This window comes from Streptopelia decaocto (assembly GCF_964273445.1).
Source record: "Streptopelia decaocto genome assembly, chromosome: 3".
Classification (NCBI taxonomy): Eukaryota; Metazoa; Chordata; class Aves; order Columbiformes; family Columbidae; genus Streptopelia; species Streptopelia decaocto.
Genome location: NC_138656.1, coordinates 114940526 through 114952889, shown reverse-complemented (window position 1 = coordinate 114952889; position 12364 = coordinate 114940526). Strand labels below are relative to the sequence as shown.

Sequence of the window (12364 nt, the reverse complement as noted above, 5' to 3'; positions counted from 1 at the left end):
ATGCCCCATCCCTGGAGACATCCCAGGCCAGGCTGGACGGGCTCTGAGCAACCTGATCTGGGTGAAGATGTCCCTGCTCATGGCAGGGGTGGCACTGGATGAGCTTTGAAGGTCCCTTTACACCCAAGCCTTTCTATGATTCTATGACCTCCTGGCACAAGGCCACCGCTTCTCAGCTTCTGCACCTGGAAAGTGCTGACCGTGACCATAAAGTGCTTCAGATCTGCTCTAAGAAGACTCTGTATTTTTTATCTCAGGGACTGGATTTTGCAAAGAGAATCATGTTCATAGACAGCTGCCAAAGCATGGAGCAGCGTGCACAGCCTCCTTCACAGAACTGGGGTCTAAGTATGATAATAGGTATCAGCATCCAGGAAGGTTATAGATCTTCTATTAAAAAAAAAAAAAAAAAAGAGAGAAAATAAAAAAGGCAACTGCTGAACATTTAAATCCATGCTATACTCTCTTTTCTGAATTGCAGACAGTTAGAATCATAGAACACTTTGGGTTGGAAAGGATCTTTAAAGGTCATCCAGTCCAACCCCCGAGTTGTTGAGCTTAGCTGTCCGGTGTTTTTTGAGCTGGAGCATTCATCTCTATGGATTAACTCATCATACTTTGAACTTCTCTGCTAGCCTGCAGCAGCACACACTCTTTAGAGGTGATTAGCCCTTTTCCAAACAGCAGACATTATAATTATTAGGCTTTATTAGCAGCAGAAGTTAGAAATTTTCATATCTGCTTTGGCATCTTCACCATGAAGAGAAAAGGAAACTAAAACCATACCTAAACCAAGCAAACTTCCTCTGTGTGTGAACTCCATTTCCACTGTCACGAACAGGTATTAACACATGAAATACTGGTGAATGGACAATTAACTCATGACATTTTTTCTTAGTCCAGAGGAAATTAACAAATGCAAGAATAGCAACAAAAATTATCAAGAAATGCCTTTTTTACAGCCTGACTTACATGAGGAGAGGAAAAAAAATACTGCTACCATATATAATCTTTGCAAGTTTTAAATGTGTGAAATTTAAGTTTTGTAGAGCTTAAAGTAAATTAAAATTTGCTTTGGCCTTGAATATTAGGCTTTGAACATTTTTATTACCTTCTGCATCAAGTGCATACAGGTGAATGCCATGGGCTTCTGTCATCTGTTCTGTTCACAAAATTAGTGACTATGAAGAATGAAGATGTAGAATAGCAAACTGTCATTATCTCGGCAACCTCATCCTTAATATAATGTCATTTATGCCAAAGTAGCTCTAGCAGGGATAGGTTCAACTCCTAATTTCCTACAGAAGCATAAATAAATCATTACAACACAATGGTCCTGACATAGGTCTCCATCAGTTCTTTATCTCAGTTTTATGCAGAGTTGTCAGAAATACATATAACGGAGATATTTCAACATCTTTTGGCAACCAGGTACATGGGAAAAGAATTGGAGAAGCACCCAAGCTCCAGATTTACAATTCCTCTTAGGCAGAAGTTGAACCAGGGTATCCTGGGGACCAACACAGAAATCATGGAGATAGGACACTAGTTTAAATTTATGAGTCTGAATACTTCTGAGAATTTGAAAAAGAAAGCAGTTTAAATGAAGCTCCCTATTGCTCCGCTACCTGGCTGGGCACAGCACGGTGCTAACACAGCTGCACAAGCTCTGCTCATATCCTGACGCTTAATAAAGCATCCAACAGCCCCTACCTGAGAGCAGAAAAACGTCCAATTTCCTCTGGTTTGATTTCTTTTATATTCAGGAAATGAACATTTTCAATATACTTTGTTAGGAGACAGTTCTACATCAAAGGTCTGATCCCATCACAGATTTTTCTTCTATTCTAATCGGTGTTTGGGATGCCGTGCTGGGAATAAGGGTGAAGAATATTCCCCGCTCTCACAATGTGTCCGCAGCAGGTGGAAAAGGACTAGTATCAGCATTTTTTCAAGGTGAGGAGGGCCTGAATAACTTGCCTGAGGTCACTGAAGGAGGCAGAAGAGCAAAAAATCCAATAAAGACTCCCACAAACTTGGGTGGTGACCCATATATTACTGAACTTAAAAAGTTGCAGAATTTGCACAGCAGGACCTTTTCATATTTGGATTAGAGCTGGACAAAAGAAAAAATACATCAATAAAAATTAAAAAAAAACAGAGTTTCCACCTGGTGGGAGCTGTGGATTTTGCTATGTATTAAGATAAAGTGCTGAGACACTGAATGAAATGTCAAAAATACGTTGATTTGGATTTTGACAACACCTGGAGCCATTTTAACATGGCAAAATTTTGCTATGGTGTGTTACAGGACGGTATCTCAGATGATGCATGTCCCAGGCTTTTTTCTGAGTTCAGCTTCTCTTATGATTTTGCGGCCACACAATTTCTGCAGTGCACCAGAGTCACTGAATCAAAGAGGCATCTGTGTTGTACCATGGAAGATCCACTTCAGCCAGTTAAAAACACCATTAAAAAGGATACATATAGAACAGTAAAATCATAAACACTTTAAAGTATAAGTTATGAAATTATTCTAGAGAGGGACAGAATAATACTCATTGACAAAGAATCATTTAATTTAACATATTCAGAGGAAACACCCTATGGACCTGTTCTACCATTACGTGTGAACTCGCAATCAAGTTGCATAGCAAACAGCAATGACATGCTGTAAATGTAATCAGTTACAGAAAGTTCTACCCTTAGGTATCGTTAGATAAAATTACTGGCTTTGGATATTCAAAACACAGCTGAATGTATTCTGAATTACTTTTGTTCCACTGTAATAATTTCCAACTCTTAAATCTAATATAAAAATATCATGCCAGGAATACATGATGCTGATTAAGCTCATCAGACCTGTAAAAATCAAATCTTTGCTGCTTTTAGCTCCAGATGTACATACGCATATCACTGTTATTGCATCTAGATGAGATTTACTGCATGTCAGCAGTACAGAAGTGCAAACAAAAGGGTCAAGGAAGGAAAAGGAGTAAGCATCTATTTTGGACTTTGTCAGTGTTAAACATTACTGTGTCAAACAAACCACTTGAAGCTATTTTCAAAATACCTACTATGGCACTTTAAGTACCTGCTCTCATTTCCTAGTTCACGTAATATTTATAGATTTGAACACGGTAGGAATCTAATGCACAAAACCAAATCCTTCCTCATTCCAGCTGATTCTCCTTATGCCTTTGAGTCAGCCTTTCCTGGGGGGAAAAAGAAGTATAGTTGAAACCTTATTTTATTTGTGTATGTAACTAACACACAAACTTACAGCCCTTTAACATCTTACTCTACTAAAAAAGACTAATTTGAAGTCTTCTACCAGAGCTCTTAGCTGCAAAATGGAAATATTATAATAGTTTTGTGTTACCTGTTTGTAGCATTGCTGGCATTATTTTGCTGATACCTGCCAGATTTTGAAGAATTAGGTGTCATACAAGCACTAATAATATTGCTGCTGTAATGATCAATATGTTATCTTATACAAAACTTACACAGCCTTCAATTAAAATATATTTGATATAGGCAGGTGAACTAATATGTTAACATTTAGCTTTGGAGCACAGGCAGACGTACTTCCTACTGGCTCTCTTGGAAAGGATTCCTGTATATTTTTGGGATGCTATGTCAAACGATCTCTGTGACATTTGCTGTTCTGGAACAGCCACAGCAGAGCCTTATATTGCCAATAAAAGTTTCCTGGGGACAGTTACTGGAGCTTCACTGTCATCGCTGAATCATGACACAACAACCTGTGAGCCTGACGAGATGTGCTCTACCAGAGATGGAAACAGAGCTTGATAGCAGCTAAACATAGAGCACCCAGGGGATACCAGTGGCTCTTTGTAAGTACAAGCAATAATAATTATGAATATCACCAGTTCCTCATGGTAGAATTAAAATGCTCTATTTACATGGCTGGACTATGTGGCTCAGAAAAGCTGGAATAAAGGAAGGAGTTAGTAGGTGGAGTTTAAACAACATCTCAAATGTACTAAAGCTGGACTAAGTCTATCGCCACAGAACTCAGCAGTACAAACCTGACTGGCTTTTATGGCTAGTCCATATTAGATGTGATCCATCCCGAATGTTTCTGAAGCCTTATCCATTCAAATTATGGATCCAGTGTATAAAGGCATTTAAAGAAATAAAGTCTATGCATATTCAACAAAGCATTTGAATATGTTTCATTTTAATCAAATGGTTTGGTCACAATTAACATATATATTGATGCCATCAAGTTCAATAAAAAACAAGTAGTCACAGCTATTTATATGAGGGGAAAAAAAACGTACCATGGCAGATGAAGGTCTTATTCGCCTTTAGCTATAAACTAATGATTAGGTCATGAACTTGGGCAGAAGGAGACGTAGTTGAAAATCCTCCCTTAACTTGAGATTCAGTTTCCCAAGCAACCCTAAAAGCATTTCAGACTGGGCTCAAGGTGGCAGGGGTAGTGATTATCTCCCTGCCAAGTACTTTTATAAATTTGGCCTGCTTAAAATATTCACAGCCCGTCTCTAATATTCCCACCAATGAGGCACTTGTCTTGACGCAAAACAAAATCTGCAAATGCTCAGAGAGAAAACAGACACACAGACACACAGGGTTGCATAACTCAGGCTAAAGCTTCTTTAAAGTATTGTGTTTCCTCATCACAAGGGAAACCAAGCAACTTGTAATTTTAAAACATTTGCTAGGCAGCTATTTGTTTATTTATTGAATTGTTTCCTTTTACCAATATGAGATTGCAGCAGAATTAGATCTTGCCAAGATGGATGTTTTTCCCTTGACTATTCTTTTTATTATTTTATTGAAAATGATTAGTAAAAAAGACCAGAGAGTTAAATGTCAATCCAGGTGGCATTTTCACCAATTTAACTGGGTCTGTAGTGGAGTTACTGTTAATTTGTGATTCAAATTTAGGAGACCTGACTCTCTTCTTGTGTCCATTTTATATATACACATATATACATGCATATATATATATATATACACATACATATACACACACACACACACACACATATATATATATATATATATATGGTTGGACTTAAAGATCCTGAGGGTCTCTTCCAACCCAAATGATTCTATGATTCTATAAACTCTATGGGTTTCAACCCAGTCAGTCCTGATTCAGAAAGATCTAAACAAGATAGGAATTGAGCCAGAATTACTCTGAAATACCTGAGTCCCCCTGCATGGAGCTTATGAAACACGCTTATAGATGTTTAAACAGACCCAGTAAAACCATTCTCCTCCCAGTATATCTGTTGGTATCTGGACTACTGGTAAACCTTGTATATTTGGTAACCTTAATACCAATGCACAACGCTGGTATGCTAGAAGAGGAGGCTTAAGGCTGCTGATCGTACACTGTCTCATCAAAATAAGTTTGGAAGAGACATGAACCGTGGTGTCCATCATCTGCTCAACAGCTCCTAAAGGATCCAGAATAGCCCGCCATGTTCAGGCCCCAGGGGGAAATGTGAAAACCTTAGCCAACCACATAACCGAGGATCCAAAAGAATGTTATTGTGAGTCTTGGACCAACAGACAGGTTGAACCAGATGTTTCAGTATCATTGTATCATTATTCTTCCTCGTGTTTTTATTATTTCCTCTTTGCCTAGAAAGTTTCGCTGAACTTAGGAGTAATTCTGTATGGAAGCCAAAAGCTGAGTTCATAATAGCCAGCAAAATACCTACACTTCTCGAGAAACAGGAATGAACTTTGTATCTTCCAGATCTGGTTAATTTCTACTCATCATAAAATACTTCTCAAGGGCATTCTATGAATCAAATAAATTACAGAGCCTGTATTGTTATAATGGGCTTAAAAGGTTCCTGTCAAGTTCTCTCTCCCAGTTCGTAAAGCCATTATTGGTTTTGATAACCATGAAACTCTGAAACTGAAATCAGTTTTCTTATCAGAGTGACTTTCTAACCTTAAGACCACAAAAGCCTTAATAGCAGGGAATGATTGTTTGTACTAGGAGCAAGTAACATTTTTACTGATACCTTCCTTTAAGGCTACGCTGCAGTAGTCCACCAAAATCCAAACCAGGGTTACTTTGAAATCACCCTTTGGCAGAGACAACTGTAAAAAAAATAATAAATCCAGAAAATGCACAAAAATAAATCCCAGGGTGCATAAAAAGCTTGCATCTCCCTGGAACAATTTGTGGGATAAATCTGTCCAAAGGAGAGAAGCGCAGCTATGACCTCCCGAGAGCACCAGCTCCTGGGATTTTGATGGAGCACGCTAAATCCACACGATGACTTAGGACTTCTCTGCCATGGACAGCCAGGCTGTCCCACTGACTGATTTCTGCAGGGACAGTAAGACTAGTACCAAATCTTGCCATTGATTTTAAACATACTCCTAACAGACCACTAAAACTCCCCAAAATGAAACCATTGGAGATGGCAAAGGACTCACAGGAGGTTCCTGGCCTGTTCACTGCACCAGAATTCCACAAGTGTACCAGGAGGACTGAGCTCTTCTCTTTGTGATAATCCTCTAATGAGAAATGACTGCCAGGCACCCTGCAAATCCTTTGATGCTGTTGGTCCTTGCACCTGACCTTGGCTGGTACTGTACCCCCGAGATGCTGCAAACACACTGTCCCTGTGCCCAGTCATGCACCACACTCAGCTCATAATGGGAGGAACAGGCTGAGAGTGTTTGCAGCATTTTATGACTTTATACCTTTATTGAGGCGGAAATATGGTCAACGTGTAGGATCACAGAATCATTTTGGTTGTAAAAGACCCTCAAGATCATCTAATCCAACTGTTAACCCAACACTGGCACTAAACCATGTCCCTAAACCCCCTCATCTACACTTCTCTTAAACACCTCTAGGGATGCCTGAGTCAGTGAGTGTGGAAGCTCAAGGCCTTTGAAAGGTCTCTCTTGCTTCTTATATTTGAAAACACCTTCATATTTTCTCTGGGTGGGTGTTTGGTGTGACTGCAGTTGAACACTTTGTGAAGTAAAGCCTCACACATTATAAGCAAAAACCTCTTGCACATCTGAGCTGATGAACATATCCAGAATATCAATCACTCGATACCACAATGACTCCTTGCAGAAATAACTGCCTGTCAACTTACTATTTATTCTCCTACTACCATGATGATACTACCATCTTTTGATTGTCAGAAACATGGCTTAACACTTGTTATAGAGCATTTCTAAAGCAGGAAGATTTTTTAAAACCAAATGTTCTTTGGACCATTTATGTGATTTGTTTGCCTTCTAGACTGCACTCATTCTGATCAATGCAAATAGAGAGTTGTACTCTCAAGTTTTGCTTGTTTTATAAGTATACAACGTATTGCCCTTCATATTAAGTTTCTGGATATCAGGCGTCACTCTAATTCTGAAACCCAAGGGATGTACATCCCAACACCTGTTTCCACTGAAAACAGAAAGAAGCCATAAGAGTTCTGTGGTCCTCCAGTATAGATTTTAGTAGTCTGTACATAAAAAGAGCACCATTTCAGTTTAGTTATTATGTTCAAGTATACAGGTGCAAGACTGCCAGAAAAGAGAAGTTAAATATACCTTCCATCAGGGTGTCATTTATCCAGAAGCACTTTGCTTCTCCAGTACACAAAGAATTAAAATTAACCACAGTTACAACCAGCTGGGTTAAGCACAGAGCAAACGCGACCTTCCGATGCTCATTTTCCCAAAGCTGCTGCTGCCAGCGTCTTGTGCTACCACATATCCAACTTTTATTTCTCTTTTGTTTTTCTGACAGGTTCTTCCAAATCCTTGTCAAACAAGTTTAGAGAAGGAAACGCTGCTGCAGAGTTTCAGTGTTCATAAAAGGCTTACACAAGTGGACCTCACGGCTCCTCAGCTCTGCCCGCTTCCACCATCAGTCTGCTGGTGTCCCGCCCCAGATTTTACCTGGGGGGTTAATTCCAAATAAGTATCTTGCAAGAACAAACACACATTCACCAAAAGAACTCACAGATCCAGGTTAGGGCACGGATAGAAAAAGAGTAAAATGAGTGGGGATGACAACAAATAGGTGTGATAACCGGGTAACCTGTCTCTGCTGTCCTGGCAGGAGAGAGCGAACCTGCATTAGGTTACAGCACAGCTCTTTTCTTTACAGCCATCCCTCTCCTTGTCTTTCTAAGGCTCCTTCTCTCCTGGTTGGTAAATAGAAAAAGGGAAATAGAGCAATTGTGTAACACCTTTCTTTTTTTAACCTGAGACAGAAACCGCTTTTATTAGAGACTCTATGGCTGGTGGAAAACAGCCCTTTCTGGTTTATTTGTGCTTGTGGAAGACACAGTTTTCTTCAGGCCACATCTACTGTCCTATATTTTTCTCACTGGTCTCTGCATTTTCTGGCTGTGTGTTCATTCAACAATGCAGGGCAGAACTCTTTTCCTTCAGTGAAGTACTAGCTCCACCAAAATCAAATGATGAAATGCTGATTGTTGCCAATGTACCTGTTATTAGAAATTGCCTCAAGTGTGGTCCAGTATATATAGATTGGCCACTTGCCCCAGCACCTCATACTCATCTAGAAGTTGCCACCTTTCTGTACTTCATTCCAGTCTTAAAACAGAGCAAGTGCCTTCTCCTCTGCAGACTCTCACCTGCATCTGCTTTCCTATATATCTCCTCTTACTAATATACTATTCTTTTAAATTAAATGCTCCAGCAAAGTTCTCACCTCTTCATATTTCTTTCATAGGCCCCTATTTTTCAACTTTTGGCTCACCTCTTGTTTGGATGTTCTTCTCTTTCTTATTTTCAACTCCTGAGCTGTATAATTTAATATTCTGGTTACGTGCTTTACTATACAACTATTTAGACATTTAATTACAGTAATGGCACGTTTCCAAAACATCAAGAATTGTGATTTTTCAACCTAAATGGAAAGGAAGATACCAATTAATTCCTTTGCTCCAGCTCTGCAAATTATGAGTTTTACGTGAGAGACTCTACGCAATTCTGTAACATGCATTATGCAGGAAGTCACATTACTAAAAATGTCCTTTCTGGAGTTATAAATCTTCAGGTGATGGCACGGCTCAATTGAATGCAGTGCAGTGCAAATTTTTTCCAGTAACTTCAGCATCCAGAACTTCACACAATGAATCTAGGCAATGACCTTCACTTTAACAGCTGATACTGTCAAAGAACTGTATATCACAAACATCCCTATCGGCCTCCATAAAATTGTGTGGGCACTATAACGTATCAGTAGTTAAAGGCTGCATTCCAGAATACATTTGTGATGACAGAGCACCAAAAAAATCCCACTAACCTATTTTTTAGCGCACAAACATCTCCATTAAACTCACTTTGGTAGAAACAACTTGTAGAGGAAAGTTATCAGGATGTCTAGACCCATGCAGGTCCCTTTTTAATACATTAAGCACTATGGGGCAGTTATGAACCAAGAATTCTTGTAAAATCAGTTTGTTGGGAAAAAAGCCTTGGTGCTGGCTCGGTCAGAAAGGCTGGACCTGAACTGACAGGTTTTGGAAGATGTGTGAAGAGACCATGTGTACACACCATGGATGTGGCTGACATTTCAACTTACAGCCCAAAATACCCATCAGGGAGTACAAAGCAATTATACACCCTCAACTTGACAGAAGGGAGGAGCTGGAATTTGCTTTCCCAATAGTTCTGTCCTCTGTTCACAAAGGGCCTGGTGTAACTCCTGCATATTAATAATAATCCTATTGATTTACAGGGATGGTTTAGGCTCAGAGAGACCAAACACCTGCATTTTATATGGCGATAGTGGATTTCAGCCTCGATGTACACAAAGACTTTGAAACATGCTCTGAACATCAAAAAAATCTGAGCTCTTCACTGGGACACAGTTTGCATGAACTTTGCTATTTATAAGGTTATATGTGTAAGTGGTTTTAACCATGCCACTGACTTTAATGGTAAGATTTTCATAGGTACCCAACAGAGGTACCCAATTTGAAACATTCTGAAATCCTACTATAGCAGGTATACTTATTTTTCTACATTCTCATTAAATCAGTTTCTGTTCTCAGTTACTCTTGTATTAAAGCAGAATGAGCTTCAGGCGGAAGAAATGGAGAGTAAAAACTAATTCAGTTTTCACTTTTTTAGAGAAAAAAAAAGTATTGCAGGAAATAATCAGAAGGCTGCCAGTTTATCTCAATCCTTTTTGTTTTATAATCTGTAAGCATTTAAGACCTGACAGCCTCTGCCAAGGTACCACGCCATGGTACCCCTCAGCTCTTCATGCTTTCTTCCCAAAAATGAAGAAGGAAGTCAGGATTCTTAGTGAAAAAGCTGGCAGTCTGAAGTTAGGACACAGCACATTGCAGGTAGCAGGCTAAGAATAAAAGGATAAACTCACAAGGAGAGAAATAACAATAAAATACAGGAACTCTGCGACTCCCTCTGTGATGTTATCTAATCCTAATGTCATGAAGAAGAAAGCAGAGTGAATGTGTGTGCAAGAGATAACGGGCTGTCAAATTAAAGAAAATTAAAGTTTGATTATTCAGTAGAAGCCGAGCCGATCCCAGAGTCACGCCAGGGTCCGGTTCACAGCGCAACTTACCTTCACAAAGAGCTCGATTTCAGGGTCCTTTCCCTCCCCGTTCACGGGAACAGAGTCTGTCATTTTTCACCCCCAAAGCCACCAGACGATCTCCTACTTTTAAGTGGCAAAAAATGAGGCTTGAACTGCACGGTGGGCAGGTTTCCCTTCCAAACAGCTCTCGCAAAGCTTTTAAAACATTGTTTTTAATGCTAAAGCTTGAAACTAGCAGATAAAACAAGTTTGCAGCTTAATAAAAAAAATAATAATAGGGGTTTTTTAAAAAAAAGCAGGCAGCAGAGAAGTAGTCCCTGTTACGGCTGTGTAGCTCTTCAGAGCAACAAGTGCAGCCGTGCTCTGGTACCGTATCCTCATCTGTCAGAGCTGCCGTTCTCACCGCCTGCCCAAAATAGCCCAGAGCATAAAACAAGAGGGTGGGGTTAACTCACAGGGGAGGAGACAAAGCTGCTGGTACCTACGGCAGGATCAGGCTCTGAGCAAATAGTTCTGCTCTTCCCCGTTTTCAGTGTTTCTGTTTGCTCCCTCCCTTACTCTACAGCTGGTTTTGTTGCTTTAAGCAACAGTGATGGTTTGTTCCTTCTTTTCTGAAGGGTATGCACCCTGCTTCTAACTGTTCAAAATCCTGATATTGTTATTGCTAAGAATGGTGAGGGGAAAAGAGCCTCATTTCTTCACCCTGTGCATTGGCTGTGCAAGAAGTGTGTAGAAAAGCTGAGCTCTGCCTTGGTGAAAACCCTCGCGTGTGGTACAAAATGGTACAGAAGCCAAAACTTAATACTTTTAGGTGAGAAAAGCACCCATGGTGCCACCATGTAGAGTTCAGGAGCAGAGGAATGGGAATGGGGTTACATGGGAGAACTAATTGATTCAGGGCCCTGACTTTTATTTTTCTAAAATATTTGGGTCCCGTAACTATTTCTCAGTGTGTCCCTCAGAGTGCTGGTTGTAGAGGGGGGACAGGAGAGTGACAATACGCTGGGGTGGAGTGTGGAAGGAAACTTTTATGGTCCTCAGCTTGCTGTTGACATACTCTCGTCATCAATACTCCCTTCTTTGCCCTGCGTTCCTCACGTGACTCAGAGGTCACCACAGCCCTCGGAGGTGGCAGAAGACAGAAAGACCTGACACAGCTAAAAGGTGAGGAGGAAGGGAGTGCTGGTGCAGGTGGGAGAGCAGACAAAGGCAAAGGGGTTGGGTGGGACCTTCTCCTCATGGCCATCACTACCTGGAGGAACTGGCTACCTTCGTATCCTGGTCCCTGCACCTCCTGCTCATGTTTGGGGACCCCCACAGCTCCAGCTCATAGGCTTCTCACTCTCTACAACTACCCAAAAGGAGGTTGTAACACGGAGGGTGTTGGTCTCTTCTCCCGAGTAACAAGTGATAGAACAAGAGGAAATGGCCTTAAGTTGTACCAGGGGAGGTTTAGATTGGGTATTAGGAAAAATTTCTTCCCAGAAAGGGTTGTCAGGCATTGGAACAGGCTGCCCAGGGAAGTGGTGGAGTCACCATCCCTGGAGGGGTTTAAAAGACAAATAGATGAGGTTCTCAGGGACATGGTTTAGTGCCTGATTTAGGTTAATGGTTGGACTGGATGATCTTGAGGGTCTCTTCCAATCAAAATGATTCTATGACACAAGGAGGACTTTTGGGTACGTTTTTGACATGATCAAACACCCGTCTTTCCTGAAAATGCCCTTAACTGTGTAGTTTCATGACCATGTTTAACTCCTGCCCATGACCCCTGGGCACTCGACC

The 12364-nt window shown here is 40.5% G+C and overlaps 1 protein-coding gene across 1 annotated transcript in view; it reads right to left on the bottom strand.

Moving 5' to 3' along the window:
* The window catches only part of CLIC5 (chloride intracellular channel 5), a 61026-nt gene extending 50059 nt beyond the window's left edge, over nt 1-10967 (bottom strand). Inside the window, exon 1 of the mRNA XM_082048774.1 lies at nt 10607-10967. Coding sequence (XP_081904900.1) covers nt 10607-10669 — 63 coding nt within the window. The 5' untranslated portion in view covers nt 10670-10967. The remainder of the gene's footprint in view (nt 1-10606) is intronic.
* Between the last annotated feature and the right edge of the window lie 1397 nt (nt 10968-12364).